General features: G+C 39.3%; 2 protein-coding genes across 4 annotated transcripts in view; one reads left to right on the plus strand and one right to left on the minus strand.

Annotated features, from left to right (window-relative positions):
- On the plus strand, positions 1–4,588 carry tubb2b (tubulin, beta 2b). The gene is made up of 4 exons (XM_079638374.1): positions 1–161; positions 1,433–1,541; positions 1,668–1,778; positions 2,717–4,588. Exons 1-4 carry the CDS (start codon positions 105–107, stop codon positions 3,775–3,777), a joined length of 1,338 nt encoding a protein of 445 aa, XP_079494500.1. The 5' UTR covers positions 1–104; the 3' UTR covers positions 3,778–4,588.
- Positions 4,572–24,932, minus strand: part of bcl2l16 (BCL2 like 16) — a 23,610-nt gene continuing 3,249 nt past the window's right edge. The window contains exons 1-3 of one of the 3 annotated variants that reach the window (XM_079638389.1): positions 10,201–10,243; positions 9,376–9,931; positions 4,572–5,388 (exon numbers count right to left, since the gene is read on the minus strand). In XM_079638389.1, the coding sequence (XP_079494515.1) occupies positions 5,257–5,388; positions 9,376–9,843 (600 nt within the window). In that variant the 5' untranslated portion in view covers positions 9,844–9,931; positions 10,201–10,243 and the 3' untranslated portion in view covers positions 4,572–5,256. Of the gene's footprint in view, positions 5,389–9,375; positions 9,932–10,200; positions 10,244–11,985; positions 12,055–24,932 lie in introns of those variants that run through there. The other 2 variants (XM_079638390.1, XM_079638388.1) reach the window with 2 other exon arrangements.

The raw sequence follows: 24,932 nt of genomic DNA on the forward strand, positions 1-24,932 counted from the left end.
GGGGCTTAACGAGTCTATTTATATGGGGGAAGTGTCTTTTCCCAACCAGTTGAAGAAAGAAAAGGGTTAGTTGCCTTCTGAAATCTTACTACCCAAGCGTGAAAATGAGGGAAATCGTGCATCTTCAAGCCGGACAGTGCGGTAACCAGATTGGAGCCAAGGTTTGTTTTTTTATTTTTTTATTTTATTTGATTTTTTAAATCGAAATTTGCAGTTGTTGTTGCTTCAATATGTGGTATTAGTGTTTATAGAATAGAATATGTAATAAAAAAAATAAAAAAGCGAATCGTTAATATTTTCTCTAATGTGCCGTATTGTTCACAGTCAAATAGTACAGAACAAATTCTGATCTCGTTTGAATGAAATCTAGGTCATACATGTGCTTCCTCGTTCGGGTTTATTTGGTTAGATTGAAAATATTAAAAGATTGTCAAAGATTATGTATTTTAGCAGTTGGCCAAAATGTATATAAATAAATAAAAATTCCATGTCAATTGTTCGTCTCGCCGGCGTCTGTCTGGGAGCTTCCCTTTGTGAGATTCACTGCAGTGCGACAAAAGGAAGTGAACGTGTAAGCGCAGTCTAAATATAGACATATCCCAGATTTTTTAAGGTAGTAATCCCAATAAATATTATTAAAAAAAACAAAAATCTAATAGCACCGGCCTTTTAATTCGGATATATTTATATATATTTATTTATTTCCGAAACGTAGACGCCCAATAAATCGATTAGCGCACCGGAAATGGATTTCAGCCAACCGGTGCGCGTGGCGCGCGCGCGAGTTTTGCGCGGGAGGAATTCAAAGAAGATTTGTTAGTGACTGTGTAACACATTGTTACCGAAATTAAAATATATAAAAGCGCATTATATGTAACAATTTTGTATAGGCTACAGTATGAGGACTAAAAGCATGTTAATGCTAAATATGCGTGGGAGTTTGTGAACAGTTGGCTCCTTTTGTTAAGCCCACTCGCTGAATATTTGAAAAGCGTAGTTTTAACGAAATAAAGACTTCATTCACAACAGCGCCATCTTTGATTTTTAACGGGAATGAATGCTATGAGGGATTGACATCTTTTCAGTGGGTTGTAGCCTATTGTTATTTAATGTGTGTTTTCTGCTTATGAAACACTACAAAAATATCTTTAAAAAAAACATCCCAGGCAATTTGAGCTTTGAAAAATAAGAGATATAGGAGCTTTATTCGGTTTACAGCAGATACACACCATTGAAAACACTGAGTATCCCACACAGCCTCTCTTTCATACATGTCGCCGCTCTGAATAAGGTCCATTTCAGTCCACAATATACAAATACATTGTTGGTTTTAAATCTGGCATGAATTACTGATAACATCGTTAAGTGTTGCCTGTAGCTTTAAGCACAATCTACTCAAGTCACTAATAATATTGTTAATTATATCCTGTAGTTCTGGGAGGTTATCAGTGATGAACACGGTATTGATCCCACCGGCACATATCATGGTGACAGCGACCTCCAGCTCGACAGGATCAATGTCTATTACAACGAGGCATCAGGTACGTCCACGTATCAATACTACCAAGTGAGGGTGCACATTATGACTTTTTTACTATGGTAAACCTATTATGGTAAATTTGTTTTGTATTTTTAATTTATTAAGCCATATTAATCCTGTGTTTTAGGAGGCAAATACGTGCCCCGTGCTGTCTTGGTGGATTTGGAGCCTGGAACCATGGACTCCGTGAGGTCCGGACCCTTCGGCCAGGTCTTCAGGCCAGACAACTTTGTTTTTGGTGGGTATTGGTATTAATAGTGTTGTCACTATACTGGAATTTCCAACTTCGGTATGATGCCTTGAAACAATATCAATAATATTTTTTATATAAATATATTAATAATATAATAATAAACATTTTCGATACCACTTTTTTTGAGAATTTGGGTAATATTGTTGTAATGGCTTACACACCTAACAGGGAGGCTTTATTTTAATCGTTTAACTAAATGTACCCCCCTCCCCCAAAAAAGACAAATAAACAGTCAGTAATAAAATAAGAATAAATAAACAAATAGCTAATGATAGCACATATAAATACAATACAATAAAGAGACAAATTAAATAAACATGGGTTTAAGTTTTTCAGGTTTCATAACACTAATTTGTGTGGCAATACTAAAGTAGCCTAATCAAATGTACAATAGCACTGGATAGTTAATTAAATACAGATTAATGCTTACAATTAAAGTTACAAAACAAGATCAACGAGTGATTTTCTCTGTCTTTTGTTCTTTGATTAACATGATTGACAGCAGCAGGTTTATTAGCCATCACATCAAGATCCAATATACTCTTACACAACATGCGTTTTATCTCAACTATTTACGTTCTAAAACTAAATACTCTGCAAGACGGCATTTTGACATTATTTTGTATGCATTTGACCGTTTAATTGCAATAGCCACCAAAAAAAAGGTAAATTTGGTTCTCATGGCTTTATGCGAGTGCAACTTCTATAGATCAGTGGTGCGCGCAAATTAAGTGGTGAAATTATGCGCAATACAAGCACTATTTAACCGGAGCGAATAAGACGAGTGAGTGACAGGAGGCGGGTGTGTGTCAATTTGCCATTTTTGATATTTCAGTATCGATATCTTTGACAACACTAGTTATTAATTAAATGAAATGCCATATATTTGTTCAAAATAAAGATGTTTTAAATATTTTTTACAGGTCAGAGTGGTGCTGGAAACAACTGGGCTAAAGGCCACTACACGGAGGGAGCGGAGCTGGTGGACTCGGTCCTGGACGTGGTTCGTAAAGAAGCCGAAAGCTGCGACTGCCTGCAGGGCTTCCAGCTCACACACTCGCTGGGTGGAGGAACCGGCTCCGGCATGGGGACGCTCCTCATCAGCAAGATCCGTGAGGAGTATCCCGACCGCATCATGAACACCTTCAGCGTGGTGCCCTCGCCTAAAGTGTCCGACACGGTCGTTGAGCCCTACAACGCCACGCTCTCTGTGCATCAGCTGGTTGAGAACACAGACGAGACCTATTGTATCGACAACGAAGCGCTGTACGACATCTGCTTCCGCACGCTTAAACTCACCACTCCCTCATACGGCGATCTGAACCATCTCGTGTCCGCTACTATGAGCGGCGTCACCACCTGCCTGCGTTTCCCCGGCCAGCTAAACGCTGATCTGCGCAAGCTAGCCGTAAACATGGTGCCTTTCCCTCGCCTCCACTTCTTCATGCCCGGCTTCGCTCCTCTCACCAGCAGGGGGAGCCAACAGTACCGTTCCCTAACCGTACCAGAGCTCACTCAGCAAATGTTCGACGCTAAGAACATGATGGCGGCTTGCGACCCGCGCCACGGACGCTACCTCACAGTCGCCGCTATCTTCCGTGGCCGCATGTCCATGAAGGAGGTCGACGAGCAGATGCTCAACGTTCAGAACAAGAACAGCAGCTACTTCGTCGAATGGATCCCGAACAACGTCAAGACCGCCGTTTGCGACATCCCGCCGCGCGGGCTCAAAATGGCCGCCACCTTCATCGGGAACAGCACTGCCATCCAGGAGCTCTTCAAGCGCATTTCCGAGCAGTTCACCGCCATGTTCCGGCGCAAAGCTTTCCTCCACTGGTACACAGGAGAAGGCATGGATGAGATGGAGTTCACCGAGGCCGAGAGCAACATGAACGACCTGGTGTCCGAGTATCAGCAGTATCAGGACGCCACCGCGGAAGAGGAGGGCGAGTTTGAGGAGGAGGGAGAGGAAGAGCTGGCTTAGATCTCTCTTAATATACGTGTCGCTTTCCAAGCTGTATCATTTTACTCCCGTACAAGGAAAAAAAAAAGTCAATTTTCTTCTTTTTGTTCTTGTCTCTTGTTTGTACAGATGTCATTAAAAGGCTTTTTCTTCTGTTAAGATGTCTTCCTCTTTAATTGGTTTGCACTCACTCAACTGAACCCATCCTCATTCTTTACTGGTCACAGACAGATCCTTGTCAAACCTGTCGAGTTTGCCTCCAGACATCACTGGTTGAGTTAACATTAACAAGTACATTATCATGCCAAAGTATATTTGCGTTACCAGTCACAAGTTTCATAATCCTTCATACATGATTAGAGGAATGTTAAACCCATACAACATGGTTCTATATTAACCATGCAGTTACTATCATGAACGGTGTTATGCCATATTTATTAATTTCTATACATAATGCTTTTTAACAAATAACTGAAACGGTTCTCTTAGAATTGTTTATGGATACAGAAAAATGTATGCCTTTTTTTGATTCATGATACTGGTGTTAGGTTATCAAAACTAATAAAACAACTGGTTATGTAGTGACCGTAAACATTGGATATAGTTTAATTTACTCTTCCTGTATGACCACAAAAGAAGATATTCTGAAGAATGCAGGTAACCAATTTTCAATTTAGATTGAGCAAACCCTTCAACTTCAAAGGGAGATAATAATAAACGTTTGTCATGTACAGCAAAATAAAATTAAGATTAAAACTTGAGTAGCCTATTAAGTTACAATTGGACATAGGGCTGTTATAATAAGCTGTTCTCACTAGAAACTGATTATTTTTTTTAAAAAGGAAGGTTTATTGTTCACAGTTACACTTACACAGCATTATATAAGAATGTGAGTTTATAGCTTTAAAACTAGTAATACTTATTATGTTATCATGATCTTACCATCCTATATAGCTTATACATTGATGCCTCGTTAGCGGCCGTTTCCGCCATATTGGAACGGTCAAAACCGGTCTGGGAACATTCGAGAGGAAGTTTACTGAGTTTGCAAACCTAGTTAGACGCATGTGTGAATATCTATATATGAAATAGACATAAGCAGATGATTTTGCTAAACTAATACACAATACAACAAGACAAAGGCGTCAGCTAACAACATTAACAAGTTGCCATAGTAAAAGTAAAAACATTAAAAGTAGGCTACCATAGTAAAAACATCAGCATGTAGTATTAATTTAATATATATAAAACAGAAACCATAACCAACACATAAGCACTTTTAAAAGGTTATCCCATTTATTTTCTTCGCAAATTTAAATCGAACCTGTGCAATGTTGTGGCATCCTTGATTACAGTGACGACACGCTGACCGTTGCAAGATGGCGGGCGCACCGACGTGCCTTGACTGGGGCGGCTTCTACGTATACAATCCTATGCTTACCACAACCAAGCGAATCACGAGTGTCTTTATTACAGTTTCTCAGCAGATGGCGCTGTTGTCTAAGTTTTCCTTTTCGTCCATACAAAGTAGGATAAGATCCCAACACACAGCAAGAGCAGAGACCAGCAGCAAGCCCGCTTCACCTGGTCTTCAAGATTCTGCTTCTCGCCAAAACGAGTGATAAAACCTGACTGAGAGCAAAACACAAAGTCAGATATGTAATAACAACATTATTAACAATAAAAAAGGTATATTTTATTACAATACAAAAAAATCCACTTTATTTTGCTAGAAGTAATGTGAATAGGTGAGACTTCCAATTCATTACCCCATGGCTGAAGAATAACTGCAAAATATGTGCTGAATGATTTATGATTACGATAATAAATAAAATAATATCATAACAAATATCAGTTTACAACATAAGACTAAAATAACACCGGAAGCATCGCACGTGTACATTCAAGTTAAAAATGGCCGCTCCCACTCTTACCTTAAAATGAAGGTGAATAAAATGTTATTTTTTAGGTGCAGTTTACTGCAGCACTAAATATTTTCTAATAAAGAAACTGAAAAAATGTTCAGTTACTCAATGCATATGATGGTGATAATAAATAAATAGAATAAATATTAGCATAAAATATGTCCTATGAAGGTAGCATAAACCATGAATTTCTGACTAGATAAATAATGCTTGTTTTGCTCAAATCATGGCATTATTATTTTTTATTTTGTTCACAGTGCGTTGCGTATAGGCCTACACGCCCTGGGAAAAGACAGTTAACTTACCAATGATGCAATTTGCTCCTAAAGCTGCCATAATAAACTTAGATTTTTCCCCCCACATTTTCTCTGCTAAAAAAAACTAAATCTGTTTGTTACAGTGCATTAAACTAATAGCACAAACCAATTTCCCAAAATATGTAACCCTTATGCTCTCCTCACATAGCTGTAGCATTCCCTTCCCTCGCGGGTCGAAATGACCCAAAGCCCTAAAATTATACTTTTTTTTTTTTTTTCTGTCCAGAATGCTTATATAATTTCATTTTGATAATATTTTTTCTATTTTTTAATGCAATTTTTTGGGAGAATGCAATTTTATTTACGTCTAAATTACTAGATTTGATCAATAATTTAATTTAATAATAATGTAAGCACATTCTTCAGGTTCTTTCAACTTTACTACAAAATAATATTGTACATTCAATACGTGCAAAAACTTGTTTAAAAAGCACAAAAAGCCCCACATTGTGTGTCTCTGCCGACCTCCTGTGGGGAAAAAATTATATAACATGATATTTCATGAGTCTTGCCACTAGATGGCCATATATAACTCTATAATATATGGAGCAAATGAGCAATACATTCATTCCTAAGAGAGTCAAATTGACCCGCCAGATGTGTTACTTTTTAAAATATCACAAAACTCCTCAAGTCCATTCAATCTTTTTGTGTATTCGTGGTTCAAGTACTACAAAAGTCCTGGGGCCTTGGACTCAATTTTCTTTTTAAAAATTCAAAAACGACCCGAGGGAAGGATGGACTTTTTACACCAGGCTGTAAACACATATTTTTCTGCTGTAAAGTTGGGCATTTTAACATGGGGGTCTATGGGATTGATTCTCTTTTGCATTCAGTCTCTCTAGCGGCCAGTCGATGAATTGCTTTTTAAATCACTTCCGTGTTGGTTTCAAGTGAGAGACGGGAAGGTTGGATGGAACCTGAAGGGTTTATATTTACTACTCTATGTATTAATACACACATTTTAGGGGCAGATAAGGACCAAAGTTGTCTCTTTAAGGGTACTGCTCCAAAGCTCTTGTGTGTGGTAAATAAATAAATAAGGTACATTTTAAAGTACAATGTAACAACATGTAAACAAAAGTTGGTCCCAGTGTCTGTAATGCAACATGTACTTGTGTTGTGTGAAGAATTTCAGAATGCAACAATATGTTAAATCAAGATTTATGCTCATGTTTTTGTCCCCTTCTAAAGAGAGAGACCGGAAGGATGCCGTTTGGTCCTCCTGACGGTTAACAAGAAGAGATGAAGTGATTATAAAATAGTTTTTTTGGTAAAGTTTTAGCATTTTTAGCTTGAATTTTGAGCATTTTTAGGTTTTTCTATGTGTGCATTCCATTCATTCCTGGGGGTCAAATTGACCCGCGAGGGAAGGATTTGTTACTTTATTAAATTTCCACCACAAAAATCCTTTAAAAAAAAGTGTGTATTCGTGGTTCACATGCGACAAAAGTCATGGGGTCTTGGACCCCTCCGATGAACACTACATTTTTTAGGGGAAGGATGAGGGTGTTAGATTCAAGAGACCGTAAGGTTGCCGTTTGGTCCTTATACTTAAAGGTGCAGTCCGTAAGAATGACTAGTGGTCGAAATAGGTACTGCAGTTCAATTCAAAATATCGGTGATCGTCGTTTCCCCGCCTCCTCAGACTCGACGGCACTCACACGGGTTGCCAGTTTGAGCACACGCAACAGGAACGAGCGGAATGGACAATGAAAATCGGCAAATTGTCAACGTGCAGTATCACACACATTTCACAAATGCACATTTCAAAGTAAAATAACTGGCTGTGTATGTGTATGTGTATCTGTATATGTGTCAAGAAAAACGAGTATGTGAACTTAGCATGTTTCCTCAATATATGCAAACATATTATGGTATTTTTATGCTTTAGTAGAGAGAAAAAGTTACACACAGCACCTTTAAAGCTATTTTAAAAAATTTTAAGTTGATTCTTAGCAAAAAACACTTTGTTCTTTCAAAATTATATGTGCTCATTTATGTATAATTTAGAACTGTCAAACGATTAAAATATTTAATCGCGATTAATCACATTAATGTCATAGTTAACTCGCGATTAATCACATATTTGATCTATTCTAAATGTCTCTTGATTTCTTTTTGTCCCATTATTTTTTCAAATTTTAATGCTCTTATCAACATGGAAAAGTGGATCGGCTTGCTTTGTGCAAATGTTTTTTATTGAAAACAACATTGGCATATACTGTGTTCAATTTCACACTAACATTCTCACTTGGAGCAAATAATCTCTCACACAATGTAACACTGCCCATCAATAAAAGGGTGAAAGAAATACTGACGAGGGGACGTTACTGATACTGACGAGTGGGCGTAGAAACGCATCAGCGGTGTGTGTGCTTGGCCATCAAGTGGTATTTAGACTGGACGTGCTGCGATGATAACTCAGTTCACAACGACACAACACACAGATCACTTTGGTCTTGTCAATTGAACCATTTGGCAACTTTTTAAAAGTAAACTTTCCATTCAGAATTTTATTGGCATCCATTTCGGTGTCGCGCGCTCATCATTTATCCACTCAAAACGTAATGTTAAAGGGGGTCGCACACCGGACGAGAAGCGCAGCGCCTCGTATTTAAAATTCGAACACATTATTCTCTATGAGTGTACACACACCGACGGCGCCATTCTGCGTTTTTATTGCTGGCCATAAACTGAGAAAGTGCGCGTCCGATGTGCGATACGAGTTGTCCTAGACGCGGCTCGGCGCTGTGCTTCTCGTCCACTCTTTGGCCGGTTCGCATCGCAAGCCCAAACAAGTGTGTGCGTGTTGTTTTGTTTCTGGTCTAGCTAGATCCGGTTTGGTGTTGTAGTTTTAATAACTTTTACTAGTTGTTGCAAAAGCATGTGGAAAAAACTACAAAGTTTGCTAGGCGCTAATCTCGCGATAAAAAAATGTACGCCGTGAAAATGGGTTTGCGTTAATGCCGTTAATAACGCGTTTAACGGACAGCCCTAGTATAATTACTTCCACCAACTAATCAAGTATTCTCGTAAGCGTAGAATCTGCCATTTATGATACATACGGGTGAGCTGCTCGAATGGCGGCAGCCATGTTGCGCCTCCATCTTGAAAATACATTAGCCAACGAGGGACATACCTGGAAATTCAAGCTTCGGCTGTCACGCTTTTACACTCAGTGTCACCGTGACGAATGCGAGGGGAGATTACTCGCGACTGCCGGCGGATTTGAAATAATAAACGCCCTTGGAAAGGGAAAGGCTAGAAAGTAATATTTAGTTGGTAGTCATATACAATTTCACCGCTAGATGGGAGTAAATCCTACACAGTGTAGCTTTAACCAGAAGAAAAGATCTTTGCCCCTCGACACTTACCCATCCTCCTCGGTCCCTGATCTCGGGGCAGACGACTCTCTCTACGTAACTGCCCACACACTCCTGGATCTGGGGCAGGACCGCAGACATGCCCCTCTCCTGGCAGTGCAGAGCCAGCTGACCCGCCAGGACGAACACGGACAGCACTGCGCTCCAGGCCAGCTCTCGGCGCCGGGAGGGGGCGAAGTGCTCGTCCAGGATCGACACCAGGGTCGCGCAGGCCGTTCGCTCCGAAACGTCCTGGAAAACACGAGGCCAGCGCCGAAAGAAGATCGGGAAGCGATTGAGCAGCTCGTCTCCAGCGTGTCTCAGCGCCGCCGAGGCTCGGGACGGGGCCGAACCCAACGGGACGCCGGGTTTCACAGTCACATAGTTGATGTAGTCGTACGCCATCATATAGGCCTCGCGCACCAGTGGGTCAGGACTGGTCAGGCCTCGGCCGATCACTGCGCTATCCGACAACACCATCACTTCAGATTATAACAGTCAATGTCCAACAGCGTCTCTCTTCAGCACACACTCATGATAGAAACGGCCTGTTCGGATTATCCAGATCCTTGGGAAGAAAAGAAAATTCAAGATTAGATGCTTCAGGTAAAACCTTATGTCAGATTCTCAATCTCTTAGTCCACACTAAAACTAGAAACATTTATTTCAATTGATAAATTTAAGACCATCATAAAAAATGTGGTAAAGGATGTAGTTGTTTTTCTTGAGAGGCCATTGTATTTGAATGATTTTTGCATGATTGTATGTATGTATGTATGTATGTAGTTTTTTTATTTTGTTTGTTTTTACCATGTTGTGTTTATGTATGGCTGCTACCTTGGCCAGGTCTCTCTGGACTGGACACAGCGACCCCATAGGTTTCAACGGAGAGAAATGAAGTCAATTAGAAGCACTCACTTCCTGATCGCAAGGCGAACTGCGCAGACTCAAACTGAGCTTGACGACGTAGATGTGACGTGAGCAACCTGTAGGTCTTCTAGTCGCTGTGCCGAGAGAAATCTGAATCATTCCCTTCCGAATCTCGCAGAGACGGAGAGCGTGAGCATTAGCTGTCCATGAGCTAGCAGCAGGAGCAACTTCATCACTCTCTATGGGCTTCTCCCTTGACTTTATGCCTCCACGTCCTCCCGATTGCTTGCGAGCTTCTCTGCCTGTCCATACGGTAATTTTTCGACTTGTGCGACAGAGTCGCGCGGGTATGACGCAATCGTTAGCCTATTTTTACAAAAACTGCTTCTACGGGGTCATAACGTAAGATACAAGGTAATGGAGCCTTTTATACATTTTCGTGTTTCTTTAGAAATAAACAATGGACAAACGGTGTCTTTAAACGCCTCAGATGTAAAGTTATTCGCTGTCAAAGTGACGCCAAAATGAATGGGAGTCAATGGAATGCTAACAGCAGGTGGGGGTCCGCTAGCCAATGGCGGCGCCCAGGTCGGCTTCAATAGGCTTGTTTGAGATGCGCCTTGCCTCGCCTGAAATGTAGTCGAGAGTAGCCGGCTGCAGTGAGGGGAGGAGTGAAAAAAGCGCAGGCAAGCCGGACAGTTCTCTCTTCTCACAGTGGATCTGACCATGGATCTGATACCTGTGAGATCAAAGATGGATATCGCGGGATTCACGGGATTCACGCTCGTGCACAGTGTTGCTAATAAACTGGATGTAATTTAAGTTCAGTTGCTAAAATATGAAAATAAATATAATGAACAAGACACCCAAATCACTTGTTAGGCTATATAATCCCATTCCAAATACGTGTTTATCAATCTTTTTTTTTCTTTAATACATGTGTTTATATATATATATTTTAATTACATAATCACATAATCCATATAGAGATCGCACTGTCAGAGAGTTTGGGAATATTCACAGATCATTTATACACATAAAACATGATATCAGAGTTTTAATATCAAACATTTTAAAAGAGAACATTACATCATGGTTGTTTAAACCAATGAGCATTAAGCTGTGTCGTCAGCAAGTCGTTTCCCATCATGCTCTTGCTCAGCGCAGTCGGTGGAGAGCAACTGCGCGCAACTGCAGAATCCGACAGGTGCGCCTTGCGCTCGCGAGAGATTTTTGACATACGTCAGCATGACATCAGAGCCAGGCGGAACGCAGTCGGACACATTTCTAACCGGCATCAGAGCCCGTCTACGGAGAGCCTGTTCACTCCCTATTAAGTCCTATTGTACCGAATTTTGGTTGTAGTTCCACCAGAGTTCCACTGGGGGCGATCACCCCCGAGTGCAAAATGAATGGGAGTCTATGGGGCTAGACGGCTAAATTTGTCCCTTTCAGCCGATTGCCGTTGAGAAATCTCAGATTTGATTGTAGGTTTGGCAAGTTCAACATGGGTTATAGGTCGAAAATTGAATGAACGAGTACTTATGTCCTTTCGATTTCTTACAGGTTGAGTTGTTGTTGCCCATAACACGCTAGCATTCTGCTAATGAACGCTGATTGGTCAGTGAAGGACTGGTTACGACCAGAGATACCGCTTGATGGCATCATGGCATCCGAAGCGGGAACAGAATGTATTCTAGCAGAAACTCTTCTAGCACGTGTATTTACCATAGACAGTATATAGGTATTTACCTGTGTCAGCTGTGCTGGCGATGCCTCGAGAGAAAATAAAGTGCAGAGCGCGAAAGCATCACAGTGACTGAAGGATTGCCGTAAAGCAGTATCTCTGGTCGTACGATGTGTATGACGTCATTGACATTTTGAAAGACTTTTTAAAGCAAATAAAAAATCTAACACCCAGCAATGTGCAATTTCTTTGCATCTCCTTTCGAATACAACATTCAAATTACTAGACAAAAAATTATATCTTGAGAAAAGTGGATTTTGAGGGGTATTGCTCCATAGACCTCCATTCATTCTGCACTCGTCCTGTGAGCGCCCTCATGTGGAATCAGAGTGGAACTGCAACCAGTCAGAAGCCGGAAGTGTAGCGAGAGTGAACCTTCTCCCCTTATTAGACATTCTCTGCCGGCATGCATCTCGTGGTGATCACCGGTGATCGGTTCTGCGCAGATTTTGCTCATCTCAAACAAGCCTAATGTCTTTCGGAACACTGCCCCCCTGGTTCACTGTCGCCTGTCACTGACGTAATATCCGCGTTATCCCTGGTTTCCGCTCACACTGCCATAGTAACCATGGCGACAGACGTGGACAACGGCGTTACGTCTAGCTGGCGCGCTCACGCTGTTGTTGTTTTGTTCAAACATTATGGATGGCAAGCAGACTTTGGGACAAAAGGAGAACTAAACCGAGGATCAATATCAGCGTGGCGTTTTCAAGACGCCGAGAGCTAGCGTCCGCGACTAACTTCCACTCGACAGAGACGCTCTCGCATGCACTTTATTAGACAGGTGAGCAAACGTACATACAACTAATCAATCTTATATAGCTCAACATGATGAAATGTTAGAATATGATCAGTATGTTATTCTAATGTTGATCTAGCGTACTGCTAGTCTCATACAGACAAACTAACACACAGAATAACATTATAACTTTAACACACTCAGATGTAGTTTAGTGTGATAGTGTAGAGCGAGTGAGACAGCGCTGCGTTACCTCACAAGTTTAATCCGTCTAATAAACTGTCCTGTGTGAGTATTAATTCAGCACTTGCGGGTCCTTATTCCTTTATATCCGCGGGACTCGCGTGTGGCGCTGATATCTGTCTCTCATTAGCACTCGCGCCCTGCTTCACACCACAGTCATGATACAAACATCAATGTGTTCACTCATCCATAAACATTATTAGATCCATCGGCTTGACGACAAGATCCATAATTTTGCGTCATCAATCTACGCCTTTTTTATTGTAAGAGGTTAGCGACCCCTAGCGGAGCAAAAATAATAATATTGTATCTTTAAGAATGTTTAGATATTTGGACTGGAAACAAGACAAAAATACTATAAGAAAAGCATATTTTTGCAGATCAACGTTCACGTTGCACATTAACAAGGAAGAAAGTTTGTGTTTGTCCTCCTGATGTCCCGGATGTGTGTGTGAACGCTTGCACAGATTCCAGAAAATCACTGATGGTGTGAATGAAGCAAAATCAAATCCGGGATCTTTTTTTTTTTTTTTTTTTTTTTTTTTTTTCTTTCTTTTGGGAGACAATTTTTATTTATCGTGCAATTTTACAACTTTGCACAACGTTTACATTCACAAACTATTACACACTGCATGAAATGGAATATAAAACCATAGGGGCACTTTAAACTTACAACGTTAGAAATCCTGCCTTGACAACTAACTGAAGTAAAATAAGATAATGGTGATGTACAACAATCACTTAAAAAAAGACATCAGGAGGCTTTGGGTGCAGCAGAGAGGGAAAGAGGAAGACCGACTAACAGCGAACTGTGAGTTTCATGACACAGATCTGACAGAGGAACTGGAAATATGTCGGAAACCAGAACAGAAGGCCACAGGGTTAAAGGCTAGCGCACACATTTAACTTTCACCACAATAAATAACATGAATCTCAGGTTAGTTAGCGACAATGAGCATATTGAGACTTGGTGGAACAGTAAAAATACTTAAAAAACTAAAATGTTAAAAAAAAAATGTTTAATGGTCAAATAATGTTAACATTAAAAATCAACTAGCAGATGACACTGCGTAGGCCTATCCAAAAATGAGAATCATTGTGTCCCAAATCGTAGTAGGCTAGCTATGTTGAGTAGCCTACTCCAAAGATGCCCGGATGGTCTACTTTTCCGATTAAAATCCGTGTGCACTTTTAATAATAATCTAACGCTAATATTGCCTACAACTTGGACCAGGATTCGATTAGAACTACACACACGGATAAAACGTGTTGTATAAAAACTACAAACATGGCGGATGTGCGAGTCCGAGTGCAGCCAGAGTTAAAGGGGTTTGAGTAATAATAAGTATTTTTTTTACAGTCTATGGTAATAACCTGACGAAAAGACATTTATTCAATGTTATCCGCTTCATATTTAATCTGCAACAGAATTGTGAGCTTTTTTTAAGATACATTTGGTCATAAAACTTTTAAATGCATTATTAATTTGCTATGCAAACACACGCGGATAGTCTCCGAATGAAAGACCCATCCACGACTGGCAGATCTCAACGTGCTAATAAACTCTCTCTGAAACGGTAGGAATTGATTGATTCCTAAATCTAATTAAATTGAATGTGGATTATTTTAACTGTGAAAGATGATTGACAGGGCAGTTTAAACGGTGAGAGGATGAATGAAATAAAAACAACAGAGCTGTCCGTTAAAGATTACGAAGTAGTGTGTCCCAAAGCTATACTCGCTACACACTCAAAAGTATTTATTTTCTTCACAAAAACAGTATACACAGGTTTCTTGTATACAAACAATACCGGATGCGCGCGCATCCAAGAGGCAAGACCGCTATATGTTATGCCGAGTTCTGTAAAAGAACATTGTAATTAACGTAGATTTCGCATTGTTTGTAAATTCTTGTTGACTCAATAATAAACTGCAATTTCAGAGTTGAATCTGTTTGCTTGTGTTTCATTTGCATATTAATATAACATTATGTAAAAAGTTAGTTAGTTGACTAGTATGAAATTGTCCAACTAAGTTTGCGAATCATAAAAACATGACATACCATATGCATTTAGGTTAGTTTACAGCACAACAGCTCCGCGTCATCTCTGCTTCTGCTAGATATAGCCGTAAAGACTGTTGCTTTCTGCCTCTTAGATGCGCGCGCATCTACGTGATGACGTTGCACAGAAACCCGTGTATAGGACGCAGCACATGTATTCAAACTTAGACAGCACTGACCTCTAGTGGTACACACAAGAACACACACGTGCAAAAGCATTAATAAACAGTGTAAAAATGTGACCCTCTCTCCTTGTCTTTAGTGAAGGTTATGAATTCAGAATAGAGGTTATGCGGCTGTTATTAATAAAATATAATCGATTTTAGAACCGAGGTTCTCAACCAGCAAACATCCAAGGCTGCTGGGTGACTTACAATTATTTTAAATATCATTATAAATATAAATTATCTTAATAATAATACAAATATATTAAAACAATCTATATTAAAGTGTTGAAACAATTGTGTTGGACTGAAGGGGAACCAATGTTTTAGATTTAGAATATTTTTTTTTTTTTTTTTTTTTTTTTTTTTTGAAACTGTTTTTTTTTTTTTTTTTTTTTAATGTTTTTATTTTTTATTTTTTATTTTTATTGCAAACTTATACATAACAACAAGCTCAGGGATGTTAAGCAAGGATGTATCATTTACAATGAACAAACAATGATACACTACAGAAAACATGAATATCCTGGATTGCATACATCAAATTATGTAAATATAGTATACATCCACAAAAAAAAGAAAAGAAAAGCATAACAATAATGTTAAATCATATCTTTGAATAAATCATCATAATGCATCAAAAATTTTGCACTTTTTTTGTTATTTATAAGTTTAAGGGATGAAATAAAAGAGTTAAGTTCAGCAAGAAAAAGAGGAAAGCTTAAAGGAGACTTGAGCCATTTTTGCTTGTGGATGAAGAATTTTGCATACAAGATAAAGAAATTAACAATATATTCAAGGGACCGCAACTTTGGGTTTTCATAATAAAAGATAACCTCTTTGAGAGTGAAGGTGTGGGTCACATTTGTAGGGCTAAAAAGAAAAGAGCTTAATTCAACCCAAAATCTATTGGTTACATTACAATTACAAAATAAATGGGCGGCTGTTTCTTCAACAAAACCACAAAAAGAGCAAGTTTCATCAATATCAAAATATTTAGAGATGGATAAGTTAAAGTGTGTGTGTCAGGTTAAAAATTTTTTTTAGATATATTGAATAAGGGTTAGATGTCTGAGTGAAAATGTAATTAGCATTAAAATTATTACTGTAACTGCCCTGCAATAAGATTTATAGCCATTTCTGTCAAGATCATATTTTTAAAACAAGGGCTGAGCTGTGACGTCATACAAGGGAGTCGCGCCAACAAAGTTCTATTGAAGTATGGAGAGTTTTGAGTCTGAGGAGATCCAAAATCCCCCTCAAACCTATACGATGGCCCACAGCCATACAATTTTGAGCCTCCCAGGCGGGAGACAGATGAGGAGCCAAACAGAAATGTAAATAATTCATATCGAAGAAACATAAATATCTGGTGTGAAGAAGAAGCAGTGGAGAGTTGGTCAGGTGTCTGGTAGTATAGGCATAACTTAGCGGTGGAACGGTACATGTATTCGTATTGAACCGAAACGGTACGGGCGTCACGGTTCGGTGCTTGAATATACACGGAGAATACACGGTATGAAAATAAATAAAACTCGCGTGCAAATTAATTCATGCGGAACTAACGTTGGCTTACTGTTATACGCGGGTTATAGGGATACCTAATCTGTAGCTCCGCCTTAGCTCTGAAGCTCCGGCTATAATGAACAGCCTGCGGTGTCAAGATTGCAATGCTGGAATATGTTGGTGTGTGTGTGTGTGTGTGTGTGTGTGTGTGTGTGAGTGTGAGAGAGAGAGAGAGAGAGAGAGAGAGAGAGAGAGAGAGAGAGAGAGAGAGAGAGAGAGAGAGAGAGAGAGAGAGAGAGGGAGGGAGGGAGGGAGGGAGGGAGGGAGGGAGGGGGGGGGGGGAGGGGGGGGGGGAGGCGATCGACTGCTTCAGTAGCACCGTAGGCACCGCAGGCACCGCATCAGCTACCAGTCTCGGTTTTAAATCCCATTTTATAACTCATGAGATCTCCAACCGCGTAGTCCTTCTCAGTGAAATGGGCGCTGCAAATGACCGAAGTCTTGGATACCGAGGCAGCACTGAAGTCAGCGCATTTGGTCCGAACAAAGTTGACCCAGGCACGGAACACAGTGGACTCTGTGACCGGTTTTAACGGTGTTTTTGCACACAGCACAAACGCAGTAATTCACCATCGTGAAAATACGCCTGCGTATACTAACTACCTAACTTAAATAACTAACTAAATAACTAAATAAATGTCCTAATCACTAATTCTCTCGCTCTATCACTCGTGCAATTATCAACACAGCTCAGCGAGCTTGGGAGACGTCTCCCTGTTATGACGTCAAACGATTCGTTTAGGGGGATGGGCAGTTTTAAGTGAGGACTGAAAATAACGAACTTTTTCATCTTATATTCTGCCTTTAGGTATCGAATAACATACAAAACAATACATCAACTTGTGAAACGTGTATTTCCCCTCACTATTTTGTGTCAATCATAATAAAAAATTTAACCTGACATACACACTTTAACAGGATAGATTTTATGAAGGATTTTATAATGAATTTCCTTAACTTTGTTGGATACACAAAATTTAGAAGGCAAAAGCCAGGCCTTTTTCCAATTTACGTTTGTTACAAGGGATCCCCAATAGAATTTACCCCTTGGAGTAATCTTTCTCTTCATTTGAAAAATTGTGCGAATATGTCTGTTGTTGCATTTACGATCCAAAAAGTCAATACCGCCCAAGCGTAAGGCTGGATAAACACTGTTAACTTTACTGAAGTTAAGATGATTTTTAATTAACTGGATTAAGCCAGCTGGGATAGCTTTTATCAATGTATTATATTCTTTTGGTGGAACAGGAAAATTATGGAAATTCAAAAATTGCTTGTAAGTTAGAATATGACCAAAATCATCAAAGACAGATAGAATGCAATTAAAGTTATTGTTGAACCATCTAGGAAAAAAGAGAGACTTTTTCCTGACGGTTATATCCGCGTTGTTCCAAAGGAGAACTTTGTGGGGAGAAAAGCTATGGACAAAACACAATTTCCACGATAGAAGGCATTGTTGATGAAAGTTTGATAAGGAAATGGGTAACTTGCCAGGCAAAAAGTTACACTTTAATAGGAAGGACAGGCCACCAAGTTTGTTGAAGATAATATTAGGAATGAAAAACCATAACGACACCGGGTTCACAAGACATCTTTTCAGCCAGTTTACTTTAAAGGTGTTTATAGTATCAGCAAAATCCCAAAAGTCAAGGCCACCTTCACCTCTGGAATTAGAGAGTACTTCTTTTTTTAATTTGTGAGGCCTATTTTTCCAAATGAAATCCAAAAATATTTTGTTAATATCCTTTATAGCTTTATCATTGATAAACAGAGAGAGAGCAGGGTATACAAAGCGAGAGAGCCCTTCCACCTTAGATAAAAGAACTCTACCGTATAATGAAAGATCTCTCTGAAGCCAGATGTTGAAGATGTTTTTAGTTTTTATCATTTTATCAGCAAAGTTTAAATGATGTCTGGTAACTGGATTTTTAGTGATATGAATACCTAGATATTTTACACTGCTTTTAACTGGGATACCTTCCAATGATGTCTCATCTGTATCATGAATTGAGATAATTTCACATTTCGAAATATTGAGTTTTAGACCCGAGGCATATGAGAATTGATCCACCAATTCCAGAGCATTAGGTAACTGTTTTTTATCCTCCAAAAATAGTGTGGTGTCGTCGGCTAGCTGTGCAATTTTAAACTCCCTATCAAATATAGAAATTCCTACCAAACTCTCCTTTTGGTTAATTCTTAGACAAAGTAATTCTGTGGCTAAAAGAAATAAAAACGGGGAGATTGGACAGCCCTGTCTGACACCACGATGGATATCAAACCTTTTGGACGTGTCAAAGTTGACGATCACTGAGCTGTTGATATCTCTATAAAACATGGTTACAATATCAATGAATGATTTACCAAATCCAAACAATTCTAGAGTGCGGAAAAGAAATTTGTGTTCTACAGAATCAAAAGCTTTGTGAAAATCAAGAAAGAGTATGAGACCATCTGAATTAATTAGATTAGAATAATCCAGCACATCTAATACTAACCTTATATTATTAGATATGTGACGGCCTTTCATGAATCCCGACTGAGATTCTGAAATAATGTGATCTAGACCAGTACTTAATCTTTTAGCATAAACAGAGGCTAATATTTTATAATTTAATGTTAACAAAGTAATAGGCCGCCAGTTGTCAATCAATAAAGGGTCCTTGCTTGACTTGGGTATAAGCGATATAACTCCCTGTTTCATAGTAGTGGTCATCTCTCCCTGACTAATGCATTCCTTATACATATGAAATAAAGGCAATTTAATAAGCTCCCAAAAGTGGAGATAGAATTCCACTGAAAGCCCATCAATACCAGGGGATTTACCTTTTTTCATTGAATGGAGAGCTTGCTTAATTTCATCTATTGACAAATCAGCATCACAAATTTGACTATATTCACGATTAATAATGGTAATACGGTGTTTAATTATATCAATAAATGTTTCACATAAGTCATAGTTAAATTTAGAGGTATAAAGATTGCAATAAAAATTGGTAACAAATTCTGATATTTCTTTTGGGTCTTTAGAGGTAACTCCATCGATGTTAAGTGCTGAAAGAGCTTTCCTCTAAACGTTTCTCTTTTCCAGGGAAAAAAAATAGCTAGAATTCTTCTCCCCCTCCTCAAGCCATTTTGCCCGAGACCTTATATATGCACCTTTGGCCAACTCCAAGTAAGCTCTGTCAAATTCCAGATTTAATTTTTTTATTTCCAAATTTTCTTCTTCTGTAATCTTATCTTTAGCTAGTAATACATTAAGTCTATTAATCAACTCAGAATAAGTTTTATGTTTAATATCTTTAAGTTCCTTGCTTCTTTTAACTGCAATATATCTAGCCTTATATTTAAAAAACTCCCAATTTGTTTTATAATCTCTGGTTAATCCGGTAAATAATTCTTTGGTAAGATTTATGATACTATCATTAAATTTTTTGTCTTTTAACAAGGCATTATTAAGTTTCCAATAGCCCCTCATTCTCGGGTTATCATTGACGTCACTCAATTTTATTGCAATTAATTTATGATCTGATAAGGGGGCAGTGACGTGAGAAGCATCTTTTACATAGTTAAGGATACAAGATGAAATTAGAAAAAAGTCAATCCTAGATCTAAGAGACAAGCTTCTATTGGACCAGGTAAAATCTTTGGTAGAAGGATTAAAGAAACACCATGCATCAGTAAGGGAGAGATCGGAGCAAAGGGAAAAAATTAGATCATTATTCATCCTGCTATCAAGTCTAGGGGGGTATCTATCCAGGTGATCGTCCATACATTCGTTAAAATCTCCACCCAAAATAAAATAAGCATTATTATATTTTGTGTGTAACCTTTTAAGCTTATCCACTAGATGAGAGAACATTACTCTATTGGATGCACGCGAGTTGTATCCATATACACAACAAGCTATAAAAGTGGCGTTATCTTGTTTTATTACAGCACAAACCCATCTGCCTTCATCCGAACGTAAAGTTTCTAATACAGTCCCTTTAAAACGATGTAACATTATAGCAGTCCCAGCCGAGTGGTTGCTGCCATGGCTAAAGAAAATTGAGTTTCCCCATTGCGTCCTCCAAAATTTAACATCTGTTTCCCCTGAATGAATTTCTTGAAGAAAAATAAGATCAGCTGCACTTCTTTTACAAAACAAAAAAATTGCTTTTCTTTTCAGATTGTCCCGCAAACCTCTAACATTTAAAGTAACAACCGACAAGGAGTTAAACGTATACTCCATAACAAGAACCCCCAAACAAATTGAGAAAAATAACAAAAGATTACTTACTTTAGACTTTAGACTAAACTACCTAAATGTAAAGGGAGAGGTGGATAATAACCCGTAAAGCACATCGTTGTCGAGGTGATAAACAACTAAGGAGATCAACAGTGAGGTAGCAATATGTAAAGAAGAACAAATATAGTTACCTTCATTTGTTTACAATTTAAGAGTTTATAATGTTAGTCCAGATTCACCTTTTCGACTTTTGCATGAGAAAAGTAACAAGAGCAAGCAGCAGCTTATCTTACATGACATCAGAATAGAAGATTTGTTTCCCATCAATCAAAGCAAATGAGTTGCGAAAGGTTGCCTTCTTGCCCTCCTCCCTCGCCTTCTTCACGAGAGGCCACAGCTTGTCCCGCGCTGCTCTATCTTCAGGAGACAGAGGCTTATGTGTACATAAACACAACAAGGCTCCGAGAGACGCAGTTTATTATTAATTAGAAACTTGCAACCTTTAGCAGCACTCCAAATGATGTCACGAATGCGGCGCTGTGAGAAGAGAATTATGATCGATCTGGTCTTTCCATCCGCCCGCTTCGGACCCAGACGATGAACGATATCGACACTGTCCTGGAGCCCGTCTCCGACTCCAGGTGCAATCTTCCCTAAGATGTTGAGAACCACACTTCGGACATCCTCGTTGTCTTTTTCCGCAGCGCCGTGCAACTTTAGAAACCATCGCCAACTGTAACGTCTGCACTCCTGTACACTTGCTTTCAGCGATTTGTTTTCCTGTCTCAGATCATGGACCTCAGATTCCAGATGATTGAGAGCCTCTTTATGCACGCCAACATCCAAAACAAGCTGTTGCACTGTCGATGTTAGACTTTTGACTTGTTTGGAAATTGCCTCTGTGGTAGTTTCAACCGCTGAAATCTTCTGGAGAGCTTTGAAGGATAACAAATTTTAAGAATCTATTTCATTTTAGGTTTAACTGATGATTATTGAGTTTCCAGCAGTAGATTCCGGCCAGACTTGTAAATGAGTCAAATCATTGAATTCTCTCACCTTTAGTTCTGCAAATTACTTTCAGAGCCATTTGCTCAAGGTACAGCGGTGCCTTTGTCTCTATGATAATGTTAAGGTTTGAGCAATCAAGTCAGGATGATTGGATTAGCAATACAATAACTGATTGGCTCGGGTTCTCTAGAGCAATCTAGAGAACCTGCCATACCGGTTTTTGCTGGATAAGAAGACTCCTCCCCCTGGGAATGTATATAACTACAATGCAATACTGTATTAGAGTTAGAATGATGTTGGAAGACCGTTAGGTCTAGACTGTTTGAAAGAATTGCAGCCACGCGCAATAAAGAAGAACTTCTGCTTGAACGCGATCCCAACTGTCTCACTGGTCTCTGCTTCGATCAAGAAAAACTTTACAACAGTTTTGGTGCCGTGACCCGGATAGAGCTACTCACAAAGATCTGACTGAGTTCCAGCTTCCTCCAACCTGAATCCAGCAAGCTCAAACAAAGATCTGCTTTCCAGACTGCATCTTTTGGAATCCAGAGCAAAACTTCCAGCTGAACAAAGCAAGGTCTGGTGAGTGCGACTATCCAAAAGAACCTACAATACCAGTACAAAAGTGTGATCCTCTGCGCCGTCAGAGAAGCGTTAAGAAACAGCTGCAAGTTTTGTTAACTAAGTTATCCTCTAAAGTTGTCTTTTAGAGATGAAAGTTATCCTCTGTTTTTCAGGCAGGGAAGAATAGCATTACGTGCTAATATTTTGTTACCCTCTACGTTTGCTAGAGACGATTCATTTCTTTTATTTTGATATCCTCTGTTCTCAGGCAGGGAAGATTAGCATTACGTGCTAGTTAGTTTGTTTATCCTTTGTTTCACAGAGAAGGTTAGCATTACATGTTAAGATTTGTGTGTATCCTCTTGCTAGAGAAAGCCTGTCCTTTGTAAGCTAGAGAAGATTAGCGTCATGTGCTAATAAGATTGTACCCTCTGTTTGTAAGACAGTAGAGAGAAGTTTAGTGTTTGTTTGTGTGGTAACAGAAATTCACAATGTTTAGGAAAAGTACTAGACTGACTACCCCTTTATGGACAGATAGTGAATTCAAGTCTTTGTTATCAGAGCACATGGACTCCATTGTGACTGAGCCAGTCAGATTGAATTTAACAAAGAAATTTGGCATTGATGCAGACAAAGTTTGGTCAATTGAAGAATGCAAGAAGGTGTTGGGTGCATGTATCAGGAAGAAAAATGTGAAAGGTATTATATTATGTCACAGAGAGTTTAGCTTATCCATTGTACAAGAACAAGCTCGTTGTATTGATAAGTTAAAAGAACAGAACAAACAATTGCATTCTCGAATGTCCTGTCTCACAGACAAGGTGGGCCATAACACGGCCTCAACCAAATGTGACTCAGAAGACCAACAGTCAGATGAAAGCTATCCTGATCTACAGTCTTTTGATAGTATAGAGGACAATGTCAATGCAGATGTAAATGCAGTTGAAGTGTGCGTAGCTAGACAAAAGCCTCAGGTAAAAGGGGTTGACACAGTTCCATCTGCAACCTCCGTACTACAGCCACAAGCAGTCATTTCAACGTTAGCTCCTAAAGATATAGAGAGAATATCTCAGAGCTTACCTCCAGCACGCACAAATTTTTCTGAATTTAGAAGGGCATTGATCAGCAAAATGCGTCTATATGACATGGCGGTAACAGAAGTCACACAGTTGATGTCACAAATTTTAACTGAATCTGAATTCAACAGTTTTGAATCTGCTGTTACTTCTGAACTGCTACATGCCAGTAAAGATGAGTTGAGAGAAGGTGTCTTGAAAATTCTAAAGAACATTGTTGGACCACACATGGACTGGTCAAAGCTCACTAATTGTGTACAGAAGAAGGGTGAATCTGTTTGTGAGTACACAGAAAGGTTCTGTCAGTCCGCTGCAGCTTACAGCGGAATTGCAGACACGTCAGAGAAGGTGCTAGGTGATAATGGTCCCCTAGTTCGCACATGGTTTCAGGGTCTTCTGTCAGAACATAAAAATGCATTGCCTTACTTAGAATTAACATGGTCCAGTAGAACCCTGGAAGACAACCTGGACAGTTTAGTCACTTGGGAAAGAGACTCTGATGTCAGAGAGAGAGTAAGAATTGCAGCAGTTACTGTTAAGTTCAACTCAGAGAAGCCAAAGAAACGCAAAAGTCCTAGAGAAGCCACTTGTTCTTACTGTGGCAAGCACGGACATTTTGGGAAAGAATGTAGAAAAAACAAAAAGAATTTTAGAGACGTAACCAATATTGCTCAGCTTTTACTCAGTCTGTTTGCTACTCTGAAGCAGCCGCTCCCCTCGTCATTAAACTCGTGGGGCAACTTGTTGAGGTGTTAGCCATTTGGGCTGTGAGTGCTTAATTTCCCCAGTAACTTACCACAAAGATGAAAGACTTGTTTTTGTTTAATAGCACAAAAAGGAAAGTGACTGTCACAGTTTTCCTTTGGGGGACACTGATTAAGTAAACTCACAGCCTAAAATGTTAAGTTACAGCACAGGCTTCATCAGTAATGGTGTTAGGTCAGACTGTAAATGTAAAAAGCCCTCATGAAGGTACTAATGAATCAAGCAAAAGAAATTGGTTAACGACCCTCACAGCTCCGAATATTGTATTACAGCGTGCACCAGTTACGAACCCATCCTCATGTATGATGTCTGCAATGACTGAAGTTGTGTTAGAGGATGAAGGAGAAATGACTCACAATTGTGTTACGTTTACATACACACCTACGAGGGAAGTAAAAGAAACTCCCATAGAAAATTTTGTTTGAAAATAGTTGTTTTGTTGATGGTTCAGCTCAAGAAACAAGCCGTTAGAACCTAAGTGGTACAGACCACATCGAGTGATGTTGATTACAGCAGCTGAAGTATTGTGTCAGG

Source organism: Phoxinus phoxinus (genome assembly GCF_949152265.1).
Source record: "Phoxinus phoxinus genome assembly, chromosome: 15".
In the NCBI taxonomy this organism is placed as follows: Eukaryota; Metazoa; Chordata; class Actinopteri; order Cypriniformes; family Leuciscidae; genus Phoxinus; species Phoxinus phoxinus.